This window comes from Microcaecilia unicolor, chromosome 13, assembly GCF_901765095.1.
Source record: "Microcaecilia unicolor chromosome 13, aMicUni1.1, whole genome shotgun sequence".
Lineage (NCBI taxonomy): Eukaryota > Metazoa > Chordata > Amphibia > Gymnophiona > Siphonopidae > Microcaecilia > Microcaecilia unicolor.
The window spans coordinates 42,927,200-42,955,183 of record NC_044043.1 but is presented as its reverse complement, the minus strand read 5'-3'; the positions used below and the strand labels follow the sequence as shown (position 1 = coordinate 42,955,183).

General features: G+C 45.0%; 1 protein-coding gene across 9 annotated transcripts in view; it reads left to right on the top strand.

The window, feature by feature from the left end:
- The window catches only part of CUEDC1 (CUE domain containing 1), a 137,156-nt gene extending 109,726 nt beyond the window's left edge, over positions 1-27,430 (top strand). For 8 of the 9 annotated variants that reach the window (XM_030222507.1, XM_030222508.1, XM_030222505.1 and 5 more), the window contains 6 exons: positions 7,447-7,530; positions 15,557-15,658; positions 20,092-20,185; positions 22,056-22,114; positions 22,631-22,692; positions 26,713-27,430. In XM_030222507.1, the coding sequence (XP_030078367.1) occupies positions 7,447-7,530; positions 15,557-15,658; positions 20,092-20,185; positions 22,056-22,114; positions 22,631-22,689 (398 nt within the window). In that variant the 3' untranslated portion in view covers positions 22,690-22,692; positions 26,713-27,430. The remainder of the gene's footprint in view (positions 1-7,446; positions 7,531-15,556; positions 15,659-20,091; positions 20,186-22,055; positions 22,115-22,630; positions 22,693-26,712) is intronic. The other variant, XM_030222513.1, reaches the window with a different exon arrangement.
- The last annotated feature ends 554 nt before the right edge of the window (positions 27,431-27,984 follow it).

The following is a 27,984-nucleotide window of genomic DNA, read 5'->3' as shown; positions in this document are numbered from 1 at the left end:
AGGTACAGTTCTCCAGTGCCAATAGTCCGGGGGTTCAGGTGATGTCCAGTATTGCAAAATGCTACTTTGCGACACAGTAGGATAGTGTGTTTGGGTAAGGCCTGAAAAGCTCTGAGCTTATTAAGTAGGAACTGTTTCATTGTACCTTGTATCCCATGCCCCAACATTCTAATCAAAAATCTCCTAATATGTGCCCAGAAATTACAAATTCGAGGACAATGCCAAAAAGCATGGTTAAAAACAGTGGGGAGATTGACCACACTTGGAACAGCTAGGATCCAGAGCCCCCCCCCCCCCCACACACACACACATGGGTCAGCTGTGCTTTAGTCATGTAGGCTTGAAGGACCACCCGATACCCACATTCTCTCACTCGCATCCGTTGTTAGAGCTGGGATGCTCCTCGAAATGTCCAGAACATCCCAATCTGCCAAGGGTGCTCTGAGTTGGCTGCCATTCTGCACTTCAGGATTGTAAAGTCTTTATGGGGTTCCCTCTTATTAAGGGATTTGTGAAGCCCTGAAACTGTAAAATCAGCATTTGACACCTCCTGAAAAAATTTCATATCCGGGTCCCCAAGTGGCATCCTAAAAGTGATTTATCCAAAGAGGTTATGTAGTGCTTAATTTGGGAATAAGCAAAGCGGTTTCCCCATGTGACTCCCACTTGGGTCTGTAATTCTTCAAACGGAAATAAGTCAACCTCCCCCACCACCAAGAGTGATATGCCTCTCCGCTCCCATAAAATAAAAGTGGAATTGTCAAACCCTGGCTCAAAATTGCTATGACCCCGAATAGAAAGCTGATCTGAAGTTAATGGATTCCCTCCCAATCTACCAATTATCGCAATCCACACCTCCCTTTGTGGATGAAGCAACATACTCCCTTTTAAATGACGAGGTATCTGGCTAAGTCTATGATGTAACAGGGAATAAAAATTATAGGGGCATAATAAGTGTGTTCTAACTCTAAAGGCATGCGAGTCTGAGAATGAAAAACCAATCATCCCAAACCAGCTTTTTACTAGCATAAATGGCTGTGCCTAAATCTAGGTGCATCCACCCGGCCTATGCACGAATCTATAAACTGCGTCTGAATGCAGACATGGCTTATAGAATACCACTAGGCGTGTGGATCAAACGCTCCTAGATTTTAGTCGCCATATATAGAATTCGGCCCTAACTGAATAAACACCACAGTTCTCGCATTCCTTTTTAAATCTTTTTTAATTGATTCAACAGAGGCACAAAAAAGACAAATTTACAGAATATTTCTGAGGCTTCTTAATTATTACTTGTCAGGTTCTGGGTACGGTGCTTCTGTCTCTTGAAACAGATACAAGCTGTGAATGAGTTATATCCCCCAGTGTCTTTTCTTTCAGTCTGCCCTTTTAATTGACAGCATTCACACCTCATTCACAGGCTGTGATATTTTCATTCTTCAGTGGTGCATTCCATTGGTTTGTCCCCTACTATTAATGTGCTCTTTCCTTGTGAACACCCTTCTAACAATTGCATGCTATGCAATTTTAGTGCATAATTATAGACTAGTGTACACTTACCCATGTGGATGGTGCTTAAATTTAGGTGACCTATTAAAGAATGAGCAGTTTAATGACATGAACATAGCCGCCGAGAGGGGGGGGGGCAGGGGAGACAAAATTCCCCGGGCCCGGGCCTCCAAGGGGGGCCCGGCGCTGCAGCCCCACCCGCCCTCCGTCGTCGACCGTCTGCCCCCTGACGTAACTTCCGTGAGGGCGGGACACGAGGGAAGGAGGGCCAGAGGGAGGTGTTCTGCTGCCTGCAGCGCTGCTTTCACGGAGGTGAGACTGCGATTTCAATGCAGGGGCCCGGCCCGGTGGCGGACGGAGGGGGAGAGTGGTGGCGGCGGCGAGTTTGGGGGGGTGGAGGGGGGAGCGGCGGCGGCGACCTCGGGCAGGGTGGAGGGGGGAGCAGTGGCTGCGGCGATCTCGGGGGGGAGCGGTGGCGACCTCGGGGGAGGGTGGAGGGGGAGCGGCGGCGGTGACCTCGGGGAGCGGGGCGGCAGGGGTGGGGCCTCGGAGGCGGCCCTGGACATGAAGAGGGGAAGTTAACAACATACTGTTAAGACATGTTATTTTACTGTTAACCCCAGTTATTAGTAACTAGGTCTCATTGCATAAAGTGGGACCTGTGCTAAAATAGCATGCGTTAGTGATAAAATAACATGTCTTAACAGTAGCCCACATTGATAACTTCTCCCCTTAGTGTGAAGAGTTTCAGTCTTTTAACTAGAGCTGATATTGTGACATCGTAATGCCTCATTCCACCAATGTCTAAGAGTCAACCTCAGCAGTGATGTCACAATGGCTTGATTGCCCTATACTTAACTCACTTTTATTACATATAGAAGTGATTTTGATTTCTAGAGACATTTCTTTTTTCTTTAATTAAAGGGGAAGGCTATCAGCACAGGCTACCGTTAAGATGTGTTATTTTACTGTTAACTGCAGTTATTAATAACTAGGTCCCACTGCATAAAATGGGACCTGTTCTAAAATAGTATGAATTAGTGGTAAAATCTTAACGGTAGCCCACATTGTTAACCACGCCCCTAAATATAAGTGACTGATTTAAATGCTACAGCAGACATTTAAAAAAATCCTGACTGCAGGGTTTAAATACTGAACTGATTGTGTGTTCCATTAGAAGTAGTTCATCTGACCATTGTTTGTGATATGTGTATTATTTTAATACATTTTATAACTTGCGTTCCAATAAGAAACAGTTCCGGACATTTCTGAAGTGAATGCAGCTGGTGCCAGCTTTCTCCATGAGAAATTACCAGCAGGCAGGAATTCGGTAGAAACTGACTGCCAGAACTTTTCACTTCTTTTCAGCAGTGCATTACTTGCCAGAAAACAACCTCTTTATTGGTCAATAAGGGGATAATTCTATTACAATATATGTAATAGAATTATATATGCCTATATGTAGAGCTTAGAGGGCACCTATTCTATAAAGGAAAATAGATGCAGCGGCGTGCCAAGGGCGGGGCGGTCCACCCCGGGTGCACGCTGCTGGAGGGGTGCAGAGAGCAGCCGCGCCTGTTGGCTTCGCTGGTTCCCTGCTCCCTGTGCCCCGGAACAGGAAATAACCTGTTCCAGGGCAGAGGGAGCAGGGAAACAGCGGAACCGAGAGCCATGCTGCTGCTCCTAGCAGCCAAGAATGCACCCGGGAGGGGGTTGATGGGGGGGGGGGGGTCTGTGCCGGGGGTGTGTGTGTCATGCTGCACCCGGGGGGGGGGGGGGGGGGTGCGCATCAGCGATCCGCCCCGGGTGTTAGCCGACCTAGGATCGTCACTGAATAGATGCTTTCTTTGCTTTATAGAATTCTAGTATATTTGGGTGCATATGCGATTAGGTATGAGCACGCAAATCAGCCATTGAGCTGCTGTAAGTGCTTGCAACTAAATGCCAGAGATATGCACATAACTTACAACAGTGTATATTGTAACTGGTTCCCACCAACTATTTCTTATACCAACACAGTTCATTCATCAATTTGTTTGATTAGTGTATTTATCTTAGTGACCTCAGTTGTGCACATTGCCCATATTTCTTAATGGCAATGAATCCTGCACACAGTTCTTCATCAGTTCACTATGTTAGTGAGTTATTTTTACCCTTATTTCTGTTTTTAGAGTTTTTTTTTTAGCTTTATGTTAATTCTTTCATCAAATACTCATCTTATCCAGATGTATTGGACCCAGGGGTTGGTGTTAGTGTCCGGGGCTGTTTCATTGCCATTAAGAAATATGGGCTATGTGCACAACTGAGGTCACTAAGATAAATACACTAATCAAACAAATTGATGAATGAACTGTGTTGGTATAAGAAATAGTTGGTGGGAACCAGTTACAATATATGCTGTTACAACTTTGGAGGTCCCACAGTGAATGTATAAATAAATCAGCCATTGTGATTGGCATAACTTACAATAGTCTGTAAATTCTGCATGTGTGAGCCCCACCCAGACTTCACCTATGTGTGTGCCCATCTGTCAAATGCATGCTGTGTAAGATATGTGCAATTTACAGAATAGCATTGAGGCAAAATTTTGGCATATATACACACGTGCACACATACATACAGATATGCTATTATTCTAATTATACTCGGCATGCAAATGTTAGCGTCCACTTTATAGACTTAGCCCCTAATTGGCATGTTTTAATATTACACAACCACTGCTAAATTAAGGCACTAGAAAATCTTTGGGTCTTATATCCCAGTCCAGTTATCCAAAGTTTAAGGAAGTGCTGAAGTTATGAATATCAGGGATTCTCTCTATTAGCTGGAAATTCTGATTAGAATCATCTGCTGTTGTCCGAGATTGGTGCCCTGTGTGGCTCTTGGCTTTGCTAATTTAGATTGTTCTGTGTCTGGCACTTCTTGTCATGGGTTGTATACTAACAGTTCTAGGTCAGTTCCTACCCACCAATTCCCATTTGGACAATTCCCACCACACCAGGGAGGACAATTCCCACCCATAACTCAAAAAAAAAAAATCCCAAAACACACTAGGACAATTAATCTCCTTCCCTTTTCCCTTCTGTATCGTTTGGGGGGCAACCCCCAAACATTACCTTTTACACATCCCTTTCCCCTTCCAGACATGCAGTTCATGTGGGGGTGGATGGTAATGCCCCCCCCCCCACACACACACACCCAAACTACACCCTCACCAGCCTAAGCCCACTAGGCACAGGAAAAAAAAAGATTTAAAATGTTCCCAGGTTTCAACCTAATTAATGTTTAATGTGGGAGATAAATGTCATAAATAAGTAAATAAATAACTAGATAGAAACTCTGAATAGTGAGCACAACATGTGATAGGTATTCCTATAATCAACCTTTCAAAATGATAACCGATTACTGCTCTACCTATGAAAATTTATTCCGTTATTATACGTCCTCTGTGTACATCTTGCTGCACAAAGAAAACGGGGATGACGGCTGAGCGGCATGCCGTCTCCTGTTCTCAATCTAACCTCCTTATTCCCTGTCAGTGAAGCACCCGATCCTCCGTCAGTGTCTGAAATGCCATTGTGTCTCCTGTTCTCAGTCTGACCTCCTTGTTCCCTGTCAGCGATACACCCAATCCTCCATCAGCGTTGGAAAAAAAAGACGCACTATAATAATGAAACAAAGGTTTAAAAAAAATAGGGAGGGTGGGAAATGACTGGTAGGGGGTGGGGGAGTCCTGGGTGGGAATTGTCCAGGGGGAGGGGGGAATTGCACAGGGTGGGAATTGTCCCAAGGGGGGAGGGGATTGGTGGGTGGGAACTGTCCAGTGGGAACTTTCCGGGTGGTTACTTGCCGGATACCCTATTAACCCTGATACTAAACTCCATGGTTTCCACTGCTTTAAAACACTGACCGCCTGGTTTAAAGTTATACCCAGATACTCATCACCAGGCTATACCCAGATTCTAGCTCTGACTGTCTGAATATTAGGCAGCTGCCAGAAGTTGCTGGGGTACTGCCAGTATTAGTGTGGGTACCCTGATAGATGGGTGCTTTCACTGAGTATCGGTGACAGTGGTGTAGCTACGTGGGGCCACGGGGGCCTGGGCCCCCATAAATTTGGCCCTGGACCCCCCCGCCGCCGACCCTCCGTCGCCTACCTTTGCTGGCGAGGGACCCCAACCCCCACCAGCCGAGGTCCTCTTCTTCCGACGCAAGGCTTTGTTCTGTTTCTGTGAGTCTGACGTACAACGTGCAGGACGTCAGACTTACAGAAACAGAACGAAGCCTTGCGCCGGAAGAAGAGGACCTCGGCTGGCGGGGGTTGGGATCCCCCTCCAGCAAAGGTAGGCAGCAGCGGGGGAAGGTTGGCGGCGGGAGGGGGGTCGAGAGGGTCGTTGGGAGGGGGTCAAAGTTGCTGGTGGTGGTGGCGGCGGCGGTGGTGGTGGTGGGGGGTCAAAAATGGCTGGGGGGTCAGCGGCGCCGGGGGGGGGGGGCTAAAATGTGCCTCCTCACATCGGGCTCTGGACCCCTCTCCCGCTGAAGTCTGGCTACGCCCCTGATCGGTGGTACCTTAAAAACTTCCAGCCCCATCTTGGCTCTGCTTCCTCATAGTGCCAGGCAGTCAGTAAAGATTTTCAACAGCATTATCTGGATAATGTTGCTGAAAATCTGAGTATGGACCCATTGAGCAGCAGTTATCGGGGCAGTGGCCACTCCTGCCTGGATAAAGCTGCTGAATATCGTGATCAGTGTGTATTGTTGGTAGCTGAATGGTCTGTCTATGGTTTCTATCTCTTATCGAAATTCATTGATTTTATATATTATTATTCACCACTTTGATGTTTATTGGATGAAAGGCAGTAAAGCAAATTATTAGTCATTAAACAGCAACACCTTGTAAGTGGGAGAACTGTGAACACCAAGAAAGCAAGAGAATTGGTAGATAGTACGGAACAGAAATTTTGAAATTAATTAACCTGCCCAGACTGACAGCTACTTTGTACTTCTTGTATTGGCACCAGTAATTAAAGCAAAAATCCACGCATCCTTTTGTGTTGATTATTACCGTAGGGAAAAGTCTCAGCATAGATTTGCATCTGCCTTTTCCAAATAATTGTGAACCTGCAAATGTAGGTGTGGTGTCGCCTTCCCTGCATACTTTTACCTACATTGAGGGTGGGAACTTTTCAAAAAAGCCATTTCTGCAGATAAAATGCAGATCTTTTCTGCAGAAATGGCTTTGACGATTGCTTTTCTCATGTGTACGGTGAGGCCAAGGTTTTACCTCTTCAAGTCATACACGTCTCTGTGTCCATTATTGTCTAGAGAGCACTCTGACTATGAAAAGATTGAGACTGGATTTTGCAGTGTCATAATGTTTTTCAAGGTAAAATATGTCAGGCTGGTGAACTAAAGAGGAGTCTGCATTCCCCATATTCCAGCCTGAATTTGCACATATTAGAGCTGGGCTGGGCAACCCGTGGACCACCTTTGCATTTTATGCAGCCCCCGATACCATGGGAAGTATATATAGAAAATGTCATTAGCCAGACTTTTGGCAATTTTAAAAACTGTATTTCACAAATATTTTCAAAACAGCCACTCTTAGCAGTTGGCTTCCATCATTTTTAGTAAAATTTTCACTTATTTATCACAGAAGGTCTATGGAGCTCTGTGCATTTCTGGTTTCGACATTACATACTGTTGTGGCCTGCCAGGGATTGTACTGTGTATAAAAGTTGTACATCCCTGGATTACAGCAATATTGAGATGCTTTGAAAGGAAATCTGTCCAGGGAAAAGATGTTTGCGGATATACTTGAAGGATAAATCTATTCCTGGCATCTTTCTCCAGTTGTTTTATAACTGTGCACAAGAACTTTTAAGGACACTAACTTCTATGTGTGTGGGGTGGGGGGTGGTTATTTTTATTTTCCAGATCGATTAAAATATGAGTCTAAAAAGTCAAAGTCTGCCCCTGTGGCAGTGAATACTGAGCTTCGTTTTTGTTCGGTGGTTACAGGTATGCACACCACACACAAAATCCGCCTCCTATCTTTGTTCAATGCACTGGTGACTGAGATATTTGATTAAGGTTTTGCTTTTAGGGCCCTCAATTTAGCCTGAATGCTGTTACAATTAGGCATAAGAAGGGATAGAAAAGAGGCCAAACCATTAGCCCCACAATATAGGGGTACCAACCTGCCTGTCAGGTTTTCAGGATATCCACAATAAATATGCATGAAAGTGATAGAGGAGGCAGTGTATGCAAATCAAGTTCATGCATATTTGTTGTGGATATCCTGAAAACCTGACTGGCAAGGAGTACTCCAGGTCTGGACTTGGGAAACACTGATATAGGTGATGAAATGCAATATATGCCCCTCGATATTCAAAGCTATTTAACCAGCCAGACACGGCTGCTGACCGGTTAAATAGCATATTGGCATCCAATCACTAGTATTGAGGGCAGATATCCGGTTATCTCCGCTGAATATTGCCAGTTAGCGCCTAGCGCATAACTGGCGATATTGCCGATATTCAGCGCCTAACTAGATAAGTTTAGCAGTCATATAGGACCGCATAAATAGCCGCCTTTAACCACTAAAAAGTTATTTGGCTAGCATTGAATATCGGCATAGCTGGTTAACTTTGTAGCGATTAAAAAAACCCGGATATTTAATACCAGTCACCGGAAATAGCCTGGCTTTGAATATCCAGGTTTTAACTCCGGCAGCAGACATCAAAAGCGCTGCCCAAGCTAAATTTTGGGCACATGGTGTTTGTGTTAATGTCCATTGTAGGGTTACCAGGTAGCCAGTGCCGCCGAGAGACTGATCCGGTCCCGCCGCTGTTGCCCCCCCCCCCCCCCCCAGGACTGCCGCTGTCACCCCCCCAGACCGCCGCTTAGGCATACTACAAAATATGGGGGGGGGGATCGGAGCATAAAGTGGGGGGGCACATTTTGCCCCAGTACCCTGCCCCCTGCCACAACTCTACATACCTTGGCTGGCAAGGATCCCCAAGCTACACCGGCAGAAGCCTTCCTCCAGTGATGTTCTCCTCCGCATTGCCTCAAAGGGGGCCCAGCGCCGGAATTTTCTCTCTCCTGCTCCTGTTGGGACGCGATCACCCGGGCCTCGTCAGGAGCAGGAGAGAAACAGACCTCAATGCCGGGCCCCCCCTTGAAGGCCAGGCCTAGGGGAATCTTGCCCCCCCCCCCCCCGCCTCCCCCCTCTCGGCAGCCCTGAAGATAGCTTCAGGTCATGAAGGACAAGGACATCTAGTACTGGTTTTATCCACATGGTCCTAGTCTTGTTTTTCAGAAGGAGATTAGAGCTGCAAGTCCAGATGTGCTGGTGGGGGGTGGGGCTAAAGCAGAGCTGGATGAGTCAGTTCTTCTTGACCTGGAGACATCTGGGAACCTAATGAGTACTCAAGCTAAATCCCATATATTACAGTCTCCACTTTAAAATGTATTAATTTTCAAAAATTCAAAGAACTTCTTGTTTTCTCATTTTGATTAAATTGATATAGGGGTATCAGAATAACAGTTCCTTTAAAAGGAGAGAAAAAAGTACCTCAGAACTTTATCCTGGAAATACAATTCCTTGGCATTATTTCTTATCATTGGTCCATTTTTAAGTGTGTACTTTAATTACTATTGATATTAATTTTTTTTTAAATATGCTATCTTAAAGCTTCAAACAACATTACTCATACCCATAAACGTGTTCATCAAGGGCTCCTTTTACCAAACTGCAGCAAAAGGTGGCCTGCACTGGCATCTGCGCCTGTTTTTGTTGCGTGCCGAGGCCCCCTTTTACCGCAGCTGGTAAAAGGGTAGTCCATTTCTTCTGCAGGAAATGGCCATGTGGCAAGTAAAGCACTTGCTGCGTGGCCATTGAGGTGGCGGTAAGGGCTCCCATGCTGACCCGGTGGTAACCAGCCATGGCATGGCACTGCCCGATTACCGCCAGGTACACCCCGGCACTACAAAAATAAATATAATTTTGTAGCGCCGGATATGACTGCACGCTGGGGTTGGGAAGTACCACCGAGCTGCTGCAGTTGCCCAGTATAGCGAGTGGTAAGCCTGCATTGGGCTTACCGCCGCTTTGTAAAAGGGTCCCTTAATTTGTTAATCTTCCAAGGAGACGAAACAGATGTGGCTCACGTTTTATGTAGAGCTTCCTCTGGGACTCCTGTTCCTATTAACATTTTTTACATTTTTGTAGACAAATATGAGTAAACTTTATCTGGTCAATATTCAACCCAACGTGGGCAGAGTTAGCCCTAGGTATTTAATGCCAAACCATGTCTGGGCACCGGCACTGAATAGTCAGGGCTAATTGTCTGTCTGCTAGCCACCAGAGCTTATTCTGGTTTTGGTCAATATTCAGCCTGCACCTGCATTAAAAAAGTGCCAGGTGAGCAGACAACCCCCTCCCCCCCACATTGAAGGAAATAGAAGGCTGACCCACCTGCCCCCACCCCTATAGGCCCCCTCAGGACTACTGGAGATGTCCCTGTGGTCTAGAGGGTGTAATAGGAACGGGTTAAAGAGCTCCTGCCTCCTCCTGGAGAAAACAGCAATGAGGAATGTGGAAATGTGTAATGTGGAACATTTTGGGTTAACACTCTGAGGGGCCCTTTTTTTTTTTTTAAACATATGCGCGCCCAAAGCAGTTCCTGCTAAGGAGCAAATTCAAGATAAAGTTCACTCTGCTTTAAGGTACAGTCTGTAGAACAAATTGCAGGAGGTTGTTAAGCTTTGTATTACAGCTATATAGGCAGGAGTCTAACCCCTACAGGGCGAAATCAGGCAGGAGTGATGCTCACTCGATCCTTCCCAGTTCTGGCCTGCATTCCAAAATGGCTGCCGCTCATAGTATGAAGAGGGCAGCAACTGAAGAAGAGTCTTCAAGGTAAAGCCAAGTCTTAATGAGAGTCAGAAGATGCAGAATATGAGAGATAAAGAGGTTGTGAATGTAGGCAAGCTTCTCGGAGACAGCGGACATTCTATGGGGCACATGAGAAAGGGAGAGGAAGGAGAGGAATAGGAATAAAAGGTTATGGTTTGATCTGCACAGTTGGGGTGAGAGTTGATTTGGAGGGTGTTCAAAATGGGACTTCACTGTATTTAAACTTAACCACATTGGATATGAGCCCATCTTTCACTCTTCACAAACACTCTAGCTGCCTCGATGGGCAGACTGGATGGACCATGCAAGTCTTTATCTGCCGACATTTCACCATGTTACTACGTTGCTTTAGCCACACAAACTCACGTCTTCAGTCTGTGATTCCGCAATACTGTTCAAAATGGTGTTTCACTGTATTGAAACTTTAAACACCCAATTAAAACACAAACACATCATTGTTATTGATGTCTTTAACTCACAATTCACATTTTCTCATAGGAATCTTTGAAGTCTTACTCAAATAACAACTACCCCAGGCTCTATTAATCTATCATTTCACCCATCTCTATTGTTGTATTACTCCTAAACTACTATCAAAACCCTAGCTCATGGATCCATTCTGTTTTGATTGTATTGACCACATGCATACTCCAATGATTCAAACAACAGTACTAATTAGCTCATGGATAGTCAATCAAATACTGAGTATCCACACTGAAATATAGTCTGTCTTGTCATACATAAATAAAGAAGCCATTCATAAAAGATAGTATTGTGCTCTGTTAAAGAAATGAATCCCAATCAATTTGTGTATTTCATCTCAAGGTATTCAATCTAAAGATTCATAACGTAACATAACAATTTGTCTTATATTTGTATTATGCACAGTGTTAGGAATTAGATTTTTCACAATTGAGTTCTTTTTGTGTTTTCACAATTTTATTTATTTATGTATTTATTTTGTTCACTTGTATCCCACAGTTTCCCATCTTATGCGGGCTCAATGTGGCTAACAAAGTTACTAGAAAATTACATAATACAGCAGGAAAAAATTGTTCCAGAAAAAAGTGACAAATACAAGTACAAAAGCAGCTGAAAAAGAGAATACGGATGGGAATACAGGAGCAACAAAAGGGAAGCAGACAGAAGGGAAAAAGCGGGGGGGGGGGGGGGGGGGGGGAAAGGGGTTTAAAGAGCATTGTGGACTTCGGGGTAGGCTTTACTAAACAAATAAGTTTTAGTAATTTTTTTAATGTTTTATGATCCGGAGTCTCTTTCAGGAGTCTCGGCAAAGCATTCCAGGTTCGTGGGCTGATGAATGAAAAGGAAGAAGCGTAGATTGTCTTGTATTTTAGATTCCTGCAGGAAGGATAGTGCAGATTAAGATAGGTTTGAGATGATGCCAATGAATTTCTAGGAGGTAAATCAAACAAATCACACAATTTTGGTTATTGTGGAGACTGACTGTTAAGTGACTTATAGCTGCCCATTTGGGGGGGGGGGGGGGGATTATTTTTTTTCCTCCATAGTGGGGCTGTTTTCCCATGCTCTGGGGTTTCTGGGCATTAGTTAGATAGAAAACCTGTGATAGTAGCCCAATCAGGGAGTAGGCGTTATTGGCCATCCTTGGGGCAGTTGAGGTTTTAGTTCATTAACATTAATTCAAGTCTGGCAGTTGATCTCCCTTAACCAATGTAAGCAACATTTTGGATACTTTTCAACATTAGTGCAAGGCCATTAATACAAAAAAAAAAAAAAAAGGAAAATCGGCCATTTTACAGCTGTGGCAAAAATTACCTTAGCGTGTGGGAAAAACCCATGCAAGGGCGCTCTAAGGCCACTATTTGTCACAGCTTAGTAAAAGAACCTCATAGTAAATTGTATGTGTTCATTGCAATAATTTAACCACTTATAAAACATCTCTAATTACATCTTGGTGCCTTCCATAACATAACTGTATTGTCAATATATCTAACCCAAATGCATATTTTTGTCGAAAAAAAGGCAGTCGATGTAAGCATTTTCAAATAAAGGCATTTTATAAATTTGCCAAAGAAAGAGCCATAGCTGTTCCAGAGATCTGTAAGTAAAACTGTCCTTTATAAAGAAAATAATTTTTCTTAAGGGCTATGTTGGCTGAACCCACTAGAAAATCTGTGGAGGACACTCTACATAGTCAAGGCTTTGTGTCCAAACTATCTTACAGAACCATAAGAGCCTCATCCTGAGGAATACTGGTATAAAAAGAAAACGCATGTGTCAAAACATCTTCAGAAACGTTTTTTTCAACATTTTAAAAAATGTGTGGTGTTTTTAACAGAAAAAGAATGTCCTTAACCATAGGTCATAAAAACAGATCAACGAACAGTGAATGTTGTTCAAGCAAAGAACCAGGGGATGAAATAATAGGCCTTACAGGAAGGGAATCCAAATATTTATGTGCCTTTAGTAAGGTGTCAGTAGCGGATATTTGTGGGTATTTCACATTCGGAAACTGATATTCATCCCATGATTCAACTCAACTCACAAAATTCTTTATCTGAGACTGTAAGGACATAGATTAGATTTTCACTTCATATAATTCTGTACCTGGTTAAAGTGGATATATTTCTCTACAGTAGGTTTGTCTATCTCACACTACTACCACCTTCCCCTTTTCTACGGCCTTGAGACTATACTGGAATCATTAATTGTTTCAATGCATCGTGTTATTCTCTAGGGGACCTTTTATAAAGCTGCAGTAAAAGGAGGCCTGCACTATTGTCAGCGCATGGTTTTGATGAGCGCTGAGGCCCCCTTTTACCGCAGCGGCTAAAAGGCTGTCTCTTTGTTCTGGAAAAGAAATGGCCGTGCGGTAAGTGAACAACTTGCTGTGCAGCCATTTTGAGGGGGGAGCACTTACCGCCACCCATTGAGGTGGCAGTAAGAGCTCCTGCACTAACCCCGCAGGAACCAGGCAGCATGTGGCGATATCCGATTACTGCTGGGTAAGCACCAGCGCTACAAAAATAGAAAATGTTTTTGTAGTGCCAGAAATGGTGCATGCTGGGGGTGGGAACTACCTCCAGGCTCCTGATGGTAGTTCCGGAATTGTCGTTCGTCAACCCTTTAGTAAAAGGGCCCCTAGATAAATTAGAAGTTTTATGTTGACATGTATCCTGCAAGGTCGTGATATCCTTCAAAATTAATTTTTTAAAGGTGTTAATAATGGGATCCTTGTGACCTGGCCATAGCCAAATAGAATTCCAGGATATTCAACGTCACTAGGATATTCAAAGTAATACTTCTGTAATCAAAGAGATAGTCGGCATTCTGGCAGACCCTAACACCTGCAGCGAGAGGACATTTATTGAACATTTAAGACTAAAGAAAACAGCAAGGACTAAGGGGAGGTGAATTGATAAACAAAACAAAGAGAAATGAACATGATTAGGAAAGTCCCGGGGGGGAGGGGGGGAAGATTGAAAACAGTAGCAGCAAAACCGCATGACCTGGGAGAGTCTTAAGAGCCAAAGCTCTCCCTGTTCCATAGCAGGTAAAGACACTTGATTGTATAAATAAAGCATGTTAAAGAATAATAAAACTGTTAATTCTGCAGAAATAGAACTACTGCTGTAGGGTGGACTAGAGGGGAAGGGATGGGTAGATTAAGGAGTAAAGTTAAAAACTCGATGTTGATACAAAATTCTTTATTAGAAACATGTGAATGTGATATTTTGTTTTCAACCTCAATAAAGACGATTTAAATATACTTCTGTAATCAAAGATCTAACAAGCCTCACAAGATCAGCTCTAAACTGGAAAGTATCATGTTTTTTGATGGATAGACCCTTTGATAATAGTTGCTGTTCTACTTGAGTTAGGTCTCTGGACCAAGTTGATCACATTATCAGGTCCCTCGTTCAAACCTACCTTTTCTGCATCATTGGGCAATTGAAATCAATAATATTGGGCCTTCTGCATTATACCCTGCAATTTTAGGAGTCTTTTTATTAAGGTGCGCTGAAAAATGGCCTGTGGTAGTGTAGAATGGGTGCGCGCAAAATTATATTTTAGCGCATCTACAAAAAATGCCTTTTTAAAATTTTTTCCGAAAATGGATGTGCGGCAAAATGAAAATTGCCACACGGCCATTTCGGGTCTTAGACCTTACCGCAAGCCATTGACCTAGCGGTAAGGTCTCATGTGGTAACCGGGCGGTGATGGTCTACGTACGTCAAATTCCACTTGATGCTCGTAGCTGCTACACGTCAGAAAATAAAAAATATTTTTCAGACGTGCGTAGCGGATGTGTGCCAAAATTGAAATTACCGTAAGAGCTGCGTGGTAACCGGGCAATTTGACGCGCATTAGGTGCGCCTGGGTGCCTGCATGGCTTAGTAAAAGGGTCCCTTAGTCTTTTAGTTCTATGTCCCCAGAAGAAGTCATCTTTCGACCCTTCATTGCCACTAATACTCTCAGACAGGGAAACAAACTTCATACGTTTTTTATGTCTCTCAGACCTGTTTGGATTCATCCATGGGTATACAAAGCCTCTTGTGTAATCAACCTCTTCACATGAAAAAATGTTTTAAGATTCAATGATTTTATTGATGATAATGCAAACAAGCAACAAAGAAATACAGTATAAGGGTGAAAAACTGAGCCAAGTACGAATGGAGTTGTTGAAACATAAGAGCAGGAGACTTTTCATCATCAGTCTTTTTCCATAAATGGCCTATATGGCACAGATTGTCCCTACATTTATACACAGATTTCTGTAAATCACCAAACTGATTTTTAAAACTACCACCTTGTACATTGGTGTCACAGACCCATTAATTGCTCATCCAATTTTGTCTTGAAATCATTGTTCTTAGATTTAATCATTTAAAAAATATATAAAATCAATCAAAAATGTATTTCTTAAGTATACAATCCTATCTTTCCACAAAAAATTATCATCCCCTACATCAATTTAATCTAAATTAGAAAATAAATATGTCCTTTGAATGTTTGAAAATTAATACGTTTTTAAATTCTTATGGTAAGATTGGAATACATGGGATTTATTTAGTGTGGACACTTGGTATCTGGTGACTGTACGTCTCGTTGTCTTGTAGTAATCAGTTACTTGCTTTTCAGATGATGGTCCTGTAGTCCCCTGTCCCTCAGAAGCCTGTGAGACTAGCAGTGCTGTAACTGAAGATGCCTTATTCAGGGATAAACTGAAACACATGGGGAAATGTGAGTCTTCCCAGCATGCTGTGCGCATGGATGACCCTATAGAGGTTTCTGTATTGCTGGATGATTTTGGGGTGTGATAAGGTCAGGGGTTATTGCATTTTCTGCAGCACATGGTATTATGATTAGATAGTGCTATAAAAATAGGACACACCTATCACATTCACAGCTTCCAACCCATCTGAAGGTGTCAGGTCATCTCAATGGACAACTGTGTTAGAGCATGACATAAACAGGGCCACATGCTATTTGCCATGCTAATGTGATTCTGTTGAGGACTGGGCTAGAACTGCTCAACAAAGTGGCTCAGCTTAGCTAATTTATGGCCTGATGCTTCCGTGGTACAGCACAGAAAATATACTGCTGGAACAGCACAAAAAATTAGCTAGCCAATGCCCAAAGGAAATGGTATGCAAATTATATGCGAGCTGTTAAAGGAAAAGCAAGGAGGGAGACGTGCTTGGCGCAATCATAGAAGAGTTTCACGGTAAGTTCAGTACTTTGAGTTTTGAGTGTTTGCACTCTGCTTTCACTCTTATATCAAATCATATCGTGTTATGATCACTATTGTCTAGGTGGGCACCCACCTGGACATTGGAAACACTCCCCCCATCTAGCGTCAACCCATCCACGATCTCTCTGCTTCTTTCCAATTCTGCCGACAAGTTGTTCCAATCCATATCAGGCAAGTTGAAATCTCCCACCAACAGTGCCTCTCCTTTCATTCCAAGCTTATAGATGTCTTCTATCAGATCCTTGTCCAGCTTCTCCATTTGTGCCGGTGGTCTGTAGATAACACCCGTGTGGATACAGCAGGTTCTATCTTCTCTTTCCAATATAGCTTCTTCCTTTCTCCAGGTTCCCTGCATTTCAGCCGCTCTGATATTATTTTTCACAAAAAGTGCCACTCCTCCACCCCTTTGGCCCTCCCTATCCTTCCTGAAAAGATTATAGCGCGGTATGGTCGCATTCCATTCATGGGAATCATTGAACCATGTCAGTCAGTTTTGGATGCAGGGTCTTTCACCAACTGAAACCTGGTGCAAATCCTGGCTGGCAAAATTGTGCTTATCTTTTCTGAATGCCCCTCTCATTGCCACACCCCCGTTTGAGTTGCATGTGATCCAATTTAGACGCCCATTGTTACAAAATAATGTGTAGCCAGATCGGCACCCAAATCATAATTAGTGCCAAGGAAATACTTGTTAGTTCCAATAATTAAAGCATTGGAGCCGATGAACTAATTATTTTGGGTGCCAATCTGAGATCTAGGTGGGAACCAAACTTGAGTGACCTATATAGAATCCAGGGATTGATGCGTAGAATCAAGCATTACTGATGCCCATACAGGGGTGGACTGACAGTCAGTAGCGTAGGAAGGGGGGGCGGTGGGGCGATCCGCCCCGGGTGCACGCTGCTGGGGGGGGGGGGGGGGGGTGTCGGCTCCACTGGTTCCCTGCTCCCTCTGCCCTGGAACAGGTTACTTCCTGTTCCGGAGCAGAGAGCTTCCTGTTCCGGAGCAGAGAGAGCAGGGAACCAGCGGAGCCGACGCAGCTCCCAGCGACGTGCAGTCGGGGTGGATCGGCCCTCCTGCCCACTCCCCGCTTTCCTATGCTAGTAAGAATGCGCTCCGGGGGGGGAGGGGTGCGTGCTGAGGGGGGGGGTGCGCCGTGCTGCACCTGGGGGGGGGGGGAGCGCAGCGGCGACCCGCCTCGGGTGTCAGCCGCCCTCACTATGGCACTGCTGACAGTGATCTGAGTCCCCGGGCAGTGAAGATCATTGGGCCTCCCCTGGCCGCTGCCTGCTACCCCCAACTGCTTCACTGCCCTCCCACTGCCACTGCCCCTTTCCCCACATACTATAGCCCCCTTACTGCCACAGCTGCAGCCCCCCCTCCTGCACACTACAGTTCCCTGAGCCTCAGTGGTCCCTTCCCAGTCCTACTTTGAAGGGTCCTGGTGGTCTAGTGGCTTCTTCAGGGGCAAAAAAGAACTCCACTCTTTCCTGACCACTACCGCTGTTCTGCCCAGCACCACTGTGTTTTCAAAATGGGTGCCGAGACTTCCCATGGTAGTCTCACAGGTCTCGACAGTCTCGCAAGACTGCCACAGGAAGTCTCGGCAGCCATTTTTAAATCATGGTGGCATGGCGCCGGGTAGAATAGCGGCAGTGGGCAGGAAAGAGGCCACTAGACCACCAGGGCCCTTCAAGATGGGACCAGGGAGTGCCCACTGAGGCTCGGGGGGGGGGGGGAGGGAGAGAGCCTGTGGTCCCCCTAGAGCCTCTGGGCCCTTAAAAACTGCCCGGTTGCCCGAATGGTCAGTCTGCCCCTGTGCCAGAATAAACGAGCAGATCAAAGTGACATCCAAAGGATTTTATTAGAGATATCATATATAAGAAAGTTGCCCGACACAGGCCGTGTTTTGCCCACAGAGGGCTGCGTCAGGGGCTACAACAAACAAATCAAATGATAAAATATCAAACTCATAAAAACTATATAATATACAAAATTTAAAAACATAAGATATTGCTATTGCTTTTAAAACACGTTGGATCTTGCAGATCGCTTGCCTTGTTGTTTTTTGTGCCCCTGTGCCAGTACATGAAAGCATTTATACATATTCAGGGCTGACAGCCAGAGAAGCCAGGGTTCAAATCCTGCTGCTGCTCCTTGTGATCTTGGGCAAATCACTTAAACCACCATGGCCTCAGGGACTCATATTCAACCTGTGGCAGTAAGCGTCTTGTAAGCTGTTCCTGCTGGAGGCTGACCTAACCCTGGATATTCAATACTGGGGCATGCATAGCTCCTAGCATCCTGGGTGTGTCTGCTAACCCAGAAGTTAATTGGACACTGGCCAATATTCAGACCAGTTAACTCAGCACATGACGTTAAGACAGCTGGCCTAACTTTATACGCTTATTTAGCCAGATAGGACTAAATTCTATATATCTTGCCTAAAAAATCAGCTCCAAAATGAAATAATGCCTTGGCGTATTCTATAAAGTACGCCTAAATTTAGATGTACTTTATAAATAAGTCTAAATTTCCATGCGTTTTATAGAATATGCCAAGTGCCTATCTGCACAACTAAATTTAATTGCGGGCAGTAACGCCAAGTAAAACTTTGTGTAAATGATGACATCTAAATTACACGTGGACCGGGTGTATTCTATAACCACATGCATAGATTTTAGAACCTCCCACAACCCATCCATTCCAGGCTCATGGCCACTCCCCTTTTCAACTATGCGACTTAGAATTTACGTGCATCACGTTACAGAATACGCTTAGTTCTGCACGTAAATTCTAATTAATGCCAATTAGGTTCAATAATTGATTGTTAAATGGCAATTATCAGCGCTGATTGGCTTGTTAACTAATTAAGTTGCGTGCGTAAATCCAAAATATGACTGGATTTGCGCATGCAACTTAAGTCACGCTATATAGAATCCGGGGTTTAGTGGCTGAATATTGCTGATAACTGGATGTTGGTGTTCAGCCCCAACTCCACCTCCAGCCCACCCCAAACCTATACAGTTAAGGGATAGCTGGTTAGCAATGATATTCAGTGGCACTGCCCTGTTGTGTGGCTGAAAATCGGTGGCTGGCTAGCTCAGCAGGGTTTAGCCAGGCAGGAGCCCCTACTGCCCAGCTAAGTCCTTTTGAATATCAACTTCTTAGATTGGGAAGAGGGAAATACCTAGTGTGCCTGAATGTAACTAGGGTTACCATATGTCTGGATTTACCTGGACATGTCCTCTTTTTGAGGACATGTCCGGGCAACCGGGCGGGTTTAGCCAATCTGCCCATTTGTCCGGATTTCTGGACAAAGGGCAGGCTGGTGGGCAGGCCGTCCTATAGGACGGCCCGCCCACCAGCCTGCCCGTTTGTCCAGAAATCCGGACAAACGGGCAGATTGCTAGCCTCCCCTCCCCTTACTTACTACTGCCCTGGTGGTCTAGTGACCTCTTCCGCCTTCAGGGCAGGAAAGAGCCCCCTCTTTCCTGCCTGGAGCGCTGCCCTGCATGCATCCTTCCTGTTGCTGATCTCGGCGCTGATTCAAAATGGCCACCGAGAGTTGAAGTGAGGTAAGGGGAGGAGGGTGACAGGGAGGGGGGGTGATGGGGTGTGTGACAGGGGGGAGGGGAAAATGTGACAGGGGCGGAGTGAGGGCGTGAAAGGGGGTGGGGTGTGTTGTGGGGCGGGGCATGTGTCCTCCATTTTGGGGGACAAATTATGGTAACTCTAAATGTAACACACCTTGAGCTACTACTGAAAAAGGTGTGAGCTAAGTTCCAACAAATCAATAGCATCCTGCACATGAAATGCAAGAATTGATCTTGCTTATGAACCTTTGCTATTGTTACCTTTCATAAACAGTCTCTTTAACTATGGATTTTTTTTGTTTTGTTATCGTTCTTCTATTCCTTAGCAACGCGAAAGAAGTTGTTTGAACTTGCCAGAGCGTTTTCAGAGAAGACCAAGATGAGAAAGTCGAAACGAAAACACTTAATGAAGCATCAGGTGTATCCTTTGACCTCCACCAAAACACAAGCTTCAGGTTGTATATAATGACCTTACTAGGCCTGTCATATACAGGTTCAGAGGCCTGAAGCTGTAAGCCAGAGCTAAAAATCATGCCAAGCTCATGTGACAAGGCTTGCAGAAAAGATAACATGAAGCAACTTTCCATGCATGGTGTTTACTAAAAAATGTAGTTTAAGGGCTTTTTCTGTTACCAGAGCAGGAACATAGATAAATGATTGCTGGCGAAATGGAACATGATGATTAGGATTGGGTTTTTCCTGCTTTGTCTGATAATCACGATCAAGGTGGTCGAAACTAATGATTATCAAACTGATAGAGCTGTATAATTTTAGAAGAGTATAAAAGGTGATAAATGACAGGACAAAATTGGAGAAGTATTCAGAGATAGCACCCATGTGCAGCTTTGTTGTAACTCTCCCATGAGAAAAAAAACTGTAGTCTATTTTCTAGCTTGGTAAGTAATAAAAAGAATATTTTCTCATCTTTGCGTGGCCTTCACTTCTTCTCTCCCTAACTGCATAAGTGTTTGGAACATTCTATTGGGTTGGGGAGGGCAGAAGATTTAACAAGGTCACTGTTCATGCTTGCCTCTCAGAGCCTTCTGGGATATGTAGTCCAGTATAATGCAACCAAGCTACAAATTCCAGAACACTTTTGGATGACTTAATAGATAAGAATTGGATAGACTTATAATCTGAAACTGTCAGATCTTTCCACAACTCCTTTTCAAGACCATCAGCCCATACTAAGTTCCTGGACACGCTAGTATACCAAGGGTGGGGCAGTGGGAGTGGTCCACCCTGGGTGCAGGAAGCAAGGGGGTGAATGGAGTAGGCGCATGGTTGTCAGCTCTGGCGGACCCCTACTCCAGAACAGGAAGTTGACCTCAGAGGGGGCAGGGGATTGGCAGAGCCAATAGCCTTGTGCCTGCTCCACTCACCCCCTTGCTCAGTGGAGGGAGTGCTCCACCCTGGGTGGCATCTTCTAAGGTAGGTATTCCACTGCCTGGACCCAGCTCTGTATCACAACATTGCAATTTTCTTTTTGTTTTTCATTTGACTGATATAAGTTATAAAGTCAGTTTACACAAATGAGACCTTGAAGTTACTTGTCTCTATTGTGAGGCTTGCCAGCACTGTCTGCTAACTAAAATCAATTTTGTGCAGATTCTGCACAGAGGAAATGGCTTCTAAATAAGCAGGAAATAAGCTTAAAGCAGCCAGCCAAGGACATAGGAGGGCAAACCCTGGAAGCTCCGTTCCTCAGTGTGGGTGCCCAGCACTGAGGAACGGAGCTTCCAGGGTTTGCCCTCCTGTTGACAGACTGACAGATGCATGGTCAACCTTAATCTGGCTAAAAATATGGCCAATGAGGATGCTATGCAGCTAATGCACTCTGCTGACAACTTTTTTATAGCTCTTATCCTGAGTTCCATCCAGATAGGTTTATCACATAAGCACTTTTGATTGGATTATCTGTGTTTGCCAATTTGAACACCCCTGAAGAAGGCCTCTTGGCCGAAACACGGACCGTGTAGGGTCTTAATAAATCATCATTTTTGACTGTTAACATCTGTGACTCCAGTCTGGTCCTTCTGAATATCTTCCGCTTGACTTGTTGTTTCCCTGTGTGTTTTTGCGGGAGAATTGGACTCTCTTTGTTGTTTTTCTGTTTTGACATGACCTTCTGTTAACTGCTGAACAATAGCTTACAAGCTCTGCTGGCTTGATTTTTCTGGAGATAAAGTTGCTGTGGCCTGCGATAAGAGACATGCTGTTTTCTAGTCTTGTGAATGGTCACAGTACTCCGTGTTCGGTAGACAGTTTCCTCCTTAATAGAACTGTAAAGGCTTGGCACAGCAGCTTCCACAGCTAACCTCCTGGATGATGTCGAAGGGCACTCTTATGGTAAGTGCTCCGTTTTGTTCTGATTCTACCATGGAGGGGACCTTGAAGTCTTCACGCTGTATTTATTCCAAGGCAATACAGCAGTGCCTGTGGCATAGGGAATGTGGCAGTACTTCTTAAAATAGAGAAGGGTAGAATCTCTGCTACCTTGAAGAAAACCAAGAGACTGGTTTTGCCCTTCTCAAACCTTCTTCTTTTTAAAATCTTTATTTTTTTTTAACCACACATTTCACCCCTCTGATCACTGGCCTAAGAGCTAGAGGGGATGCCTCCTTCAAGAAGCACCTTAGGCTACAGTGCTACCACTGTAGAGCACTCGTCCTTCCCCTTCTCTGGTCCTGAGTACACCATGCCCCATCTGCATATCTAATACATAGATAAACAGCACAACTCTGTTAACCAAATGCTTTTCGGTTGCCTTCTCCCTCTGTGTATAGGTACGCTAAATCAACAGTAAGGCACTGGTGATCATGCTAAGAAAATACTTTGGGTTTCTCCTTGTCTTATGTATTACAGATGAAGATGTACAGGAAAGGTGGCAGCAGCAGCAGCATCAAGAGGACGTACAAAAATAAAAGGCAAGTCACAGGCACTCCCAGCATATGGGCTTATGCTTATTGGTTGAATTATTTTCAATATTTATGAAAAGTACTCCCCCCTGATCTGGCTAGGAGGTGAGATCTCTGGAGGCAGCATTCACAGCAGTGGCGTTCTGACCCTAGCTGACACCCGGGGCGGATCGCCGATGCCCCCCCCCCCCCCCCCGGTTGCAGCGCGCCCCCCCCGGCAAAATGACCCCCCCCCCCCCCCGGGTGCATGCCGCTGGGGGGGGGGGGTGCCGCGGCGCGCGCCTGTTGCCCTGTTTCAGTCCGATTTCGCAATTCGCATGTGTTCACTGCTCCCTCTGAGTCTGCTCCGGAACAGGAAGTAACCTGTTCCGGGGCAGACTCAGAGGGAGCAGTGAACACATGCGAATTGCGAAATCGGACTGAAACAGGGCAACAGGCGCGCGCCGCGGCACCCCCCCAGCGGCGTGCACCCGGAGTGGACCGCCCCCACCGCCCCCCCCCCCCCTTGGTACGCCACTGATTCACAGCTCCCTGGGGAGAAGGGAGGAGGAGCATTTACACTCACCAGTGTGCTAGCGTAAGTGCTCGCGCCAAAAATTAGACCCGTTAATGCAGACTGACCTTAGTGTTCTGTAATGGCAATTGTATCTGCAATTGCTGTTATTCTGGCCAATTCAGCCAGCGCCGGGCTGCACGCTCTCTGCCCAACGCCGGTGCTAAACCCAGATATTCAATGCCGGGCCAGTTCCAGGGATCGGCATGGAATATCCAGGGACTTTTTTTTTTTGCCGGCTTAAACGTAGCCGTCTATGTAATATTAAGCATTGGTCGGTTAAATTTATAACAGCCAAAGATAGGCCTACTATTTGGGCGGCCCAATTTGGCCGCCAGACTTAGCCAGCGGTGTACTGAATATTCACAGATAGCCAGTTATATCGCGCGATATAACTGGTTAGCTACTATGCGCTGCGTATTCATGGATATAAATAGTGCTAAATATCATCTGGCATGAATTTGAACATATCCCAGTGTCTAATTTTAGTTGATTGATAGAGACTTAACCCCTTAAGGGGCAATTCTATAACAAGTTCAGGGTACACCTAACCCATAGAGGCTCCTGGTTGATTAAATCTTCTGTTCACAGCTATCTACTGATATTCAGTGCCACTTAACTGGTTAGTTCCATTGAATAGTGGTGTGGCTACGGGGGCCGTGGGGGCCTGGGCCCCCCCAAAACTGGATCTGTGCCCGTGGTTTGGCTGGCGGGGGTCCTCAACCCCCTCCAGCTGAAGCGCTTTTTCCAGTGTTGGCCTCCGGCGCCGCCACATTTCCTGCCCTGCTCTCTCTTCCCCTCACATCCGGCACAAGCGTTTTAGTGAAACTGAGCATGCGCACAGGCTCAATTTCATTAAAACAAGCATGCTGGACATGACATAAGGGGAAGAGAGAGCAGGGCAGGAAATGTGGCGGTGCCGGAGATCAACGCTGGAAAACGCGCTTCAGCTGGTGGGGGTTGGGGACCCCCGCCAGCCAGCATGTGCTGCGGCGGCGGTGGCGGTGCTTCAGCTGGCGGGGATTGGGGATCCCCGCCAGTCAAGGTATGTGTAGCAGCGGTGGCGGTGGGTGGGCGGGGGCGGGCAAGGTGGTGGTAGGAGCTCTCGGGGAGAGGGGGACCAAAATGTGCCCCCTCTGCTTGGGCTCTGGCCCCCTCCCACCTCGAAGTCTGGCTACACCCCTGCCGCTGAATATCACCACAGACTGCTAAACTGGAAGCTGGCTATTTTGTGGGCACTCTGGGGGCAGATTCAGAACTTATGCAGTAAAGTGTCGATATTCACTCCTATCTTTATGCGATTAAGTGCTGAATATCACACTTAACCACATAAGAGATGGACGGCCACATAAACTGGATATTTAATGCCAATGGCAGGTAAAAAAACGCTCATCACCGCCAACTGAATATCTAACCCATTGTTGCTCTCCTGGGTTGTCTGAAGCTGCTTTTGTTTCAAGTTTACCTTCTGCCGCTTCATATTGGGGCAATCCTATAATTGAGCTATAAGTTAGGCACCTAGATCCTAACTTATCCTAAAAATATTTCCTCCTATTTGTTTTAAAAGTATTTTCATGCAACTTCCTTGAGTGTCCCCTAGTCTTTGTACTTTTGGAACGACAATCTAGATACACTACATCAACCGGCTCACCTTTATCCACAAGTTTATTCACGCCTTCAAAGAAATGAAGCAAATCGGTGAGGCAAGACTTATTTATTTATTTATTTATTTATTTATTTTATTTATTTGTTGCTTATATCCCACATTTTCCCACTCATGCAGGCGCAATGTGGCTTACAGAGAATTAAATTAAGAGTACAAACTTAAAGGTTAGGCAAGCATACTTCCCTTGGCTGTATCCAAACAATCTCTGTTTTGCTTGGGTTCAGGCAGAGTTTGTTGCTGTTTGCCCATTCCCGAGTTGCGGCTAGGTAGGCAGACAGTTTACTCAAGAGCTATGGGTAGATCTGGTTCAATGGGTATGAGTAGTTGCACATCAACAGCATAGATGCAAAATTATGTGTCCATTGACCGAAGCAGCTCAGCCGGAGGCTTGAGGTAGATATTAAATAAAATGGGAGACAATATGGATCCCTGTGGTACTCCACAGTTTAGTGCCCATTGATAATGTTATGCTGTTGCTGAACAGAACTAAGTACATAAGTATTGCCATACTGTTTCCAACAGTGGCCAATCCAGGTCACAAATACCCGGCAAGATCCCCAAAACGTACAAAACATTTTATACTGCTTATCTCAGAATAGTGGATTTTCCCCAAGTCTGTTTAATAACAGCCTGTGGACTTTTCCTTTAGGAAGCCGTCCAAACCTTTTTTAAACTCCGCTAAGCTAACCACCTTTACCACATTCTCTGGCAACGAATTCCAGAGTTTAATTGTACGTTGAGTAAAGAAAATGTTTCTCTGATTCGTTTTAAATTGACTACATTGTAGCTTCATCACATGCCCCCTATTCCTGATTGTTGTCTGTCTGACAAATACGATTTGAACCATTCATGTACTGTGCCACTGATGCCTGTTTCTGCCAGCTTCACCCCCAGAACATCCCCAAAATAGCCAGTTTTCAATTCGGCGCCAACTGGTTATTTTTAGCGGCACCAGTCCATTATGTGGCAGTGAAAATTAGCAGTTGGTACTGAACAGGCGATTTAACCAGCCAAGAGCCATTTTTGGCTGGTTAGATTGCTTTGAATATCGACCCGATTGTTTATTAAGGGGTAGGATGGAATTAAGTCTCTGTCTAGTATTATCTTTTACTTTGTCTTTTATTGTATTTTGTTGCTATATAATCCACTTTGAATGGCTTGCCCATAAAGGTGGTATAAACTCTGATGATATTTCTGTAACAGCGTCACAGTGCCAAGATTCCATCATAGAATAGTAGCATAAATTGACATTTGTTTGCCTACATTTAGGTGTGCTCGCTTACAGACTGAAATGTGTGTGCCTAAATACAGCACTTTTGCCACATAACTTACAATATTTTGTAAGTTAACACGTGCAAATGTTGGCCCCACCCATGCGAACGCCCTGATTTTACACGTCATTTAAAGAATAGTGCTGATCGTGCACCTAGCACTTAAGCAAACTCACCCGCATATGTGCTACTGCTAGTATTCTATAATTCAGGGCCACCAAGGGGGGGCAATATTCCTCAGACTCGGCCTCCCAGGGGGGGCCTAGCGCCAGGGTCTGTGTCTTCTGATCCTGTGTGTTGAAACCCGGGAGGAGAAGAGAAGACGCAGGAAAGTAAGGGGGTGGGAAGGGGGGGGGGGCGGCAGCTGCCCAAGCGGGGGAGGTAGAGCAGGGGGCAGCAGCGGCCCTGTCCTAGGCCCGGCTCTGTCTCTTGGTGGTCCTGCTATAATTTAAGAGTACAAATGGTGCTTAAACTTAGACACCAAGTTATAAGAATGAGGGGGGTAGTGGGTGTCTTGACAACTTCTCTTTTCCTTACAGGTCCAAGAAGTCGCTGTGTCTGAACTGGTCAGACTTTGAGGCAGCCGTAGAAAGTATTACAGACTGAAAGCAAAGCTATTTATAACAGTTCCTGGGCTGTGGCTCTTTTTATGAGGCACTAAGAGGCATCATTATTCTACACACAAAGTATTTTTACAATCCAGGGACTGCAGCAAATACCCTGGCCGGGCTTAAGAATTTTTAGCTACCACATTTCTGTCCACTAAGTATGATGGATTCCAATGAGCTCCCATGGTATATCTTCTTTTTAAGCTCTCCTCTGCTATGTTAAGTCTCAACCTGATGAGCAAACATATCATATCAACTGGATATAAATTTGTCTCCATGCTAATTGCCCTTTAAAACAATGGGGGGCCAGGTAACATCTGGCTTATTTTTCCAAAACTTTATTAAATCTTAACATAGTACAAAACGGGACAAATTTATATATTTGTCATGTTTCACCTTTCCTCACCCCAGAATCCCTAATAGTGTAATTTATAATAATAATAATAATAATAACAATAATAAAAAAACAGTATCAGAAATGGGCAGTAATTAATTCTGTGTGCTGAGGAAAAAGACAGAAAGATCTTCTGGGGTCTGTGTCATTGCTCCAGTAAGCAGATCGAGCAAAAGTTAGAAAGCCTTAGAGCAGGGTAACCTCAGTCCTTGAGGGCTGCAGTCCAGTTGGGGTTTTCAGGATTGCCCCAATGAATATGCATGAGATATATTGGCACGTACTGTCTCCATTGTATGCAAATAGATTTCATGCATATTCATTGGTGAAATCCTGAAAATCTGACCTGGCGAAGGCTGTGGTTGGACATCCCTTCCTTAGATCCCTTTTCTGTCACCGTGCTCTTACCTTATGTGGGTCACCCTAGCACATTAGAGCACAGTGAAATATATTGGAAGTGTTGGTGGGCTCAATGCTTCTCTAGTACAGCATGGGACCACAGTGCCCAGATGCTTTGGAGTGTCCTAGGTAATTATTTTCTGCAGTATACCTCCTTTGTTTGTAGGTTCTGTGGGATCCAGTGTAGATGGTTAATTTTCAGGAATCACAGTTTTGCCCTGCATTCTGAGGCTGGAGGTGGGGTACAAAGTTATATCAGTGGCATCTATCACAGACCATCACACTGTGCAGGAGAACATAAGCACATACGAATAGCCATACTGGATCAGACCAATGGTCCATATATCCCAGTATCCTGTTTCCAAGTACCTGGCAGAAACCCAAATAGTAGCAACATTCCATGCTACCAATCC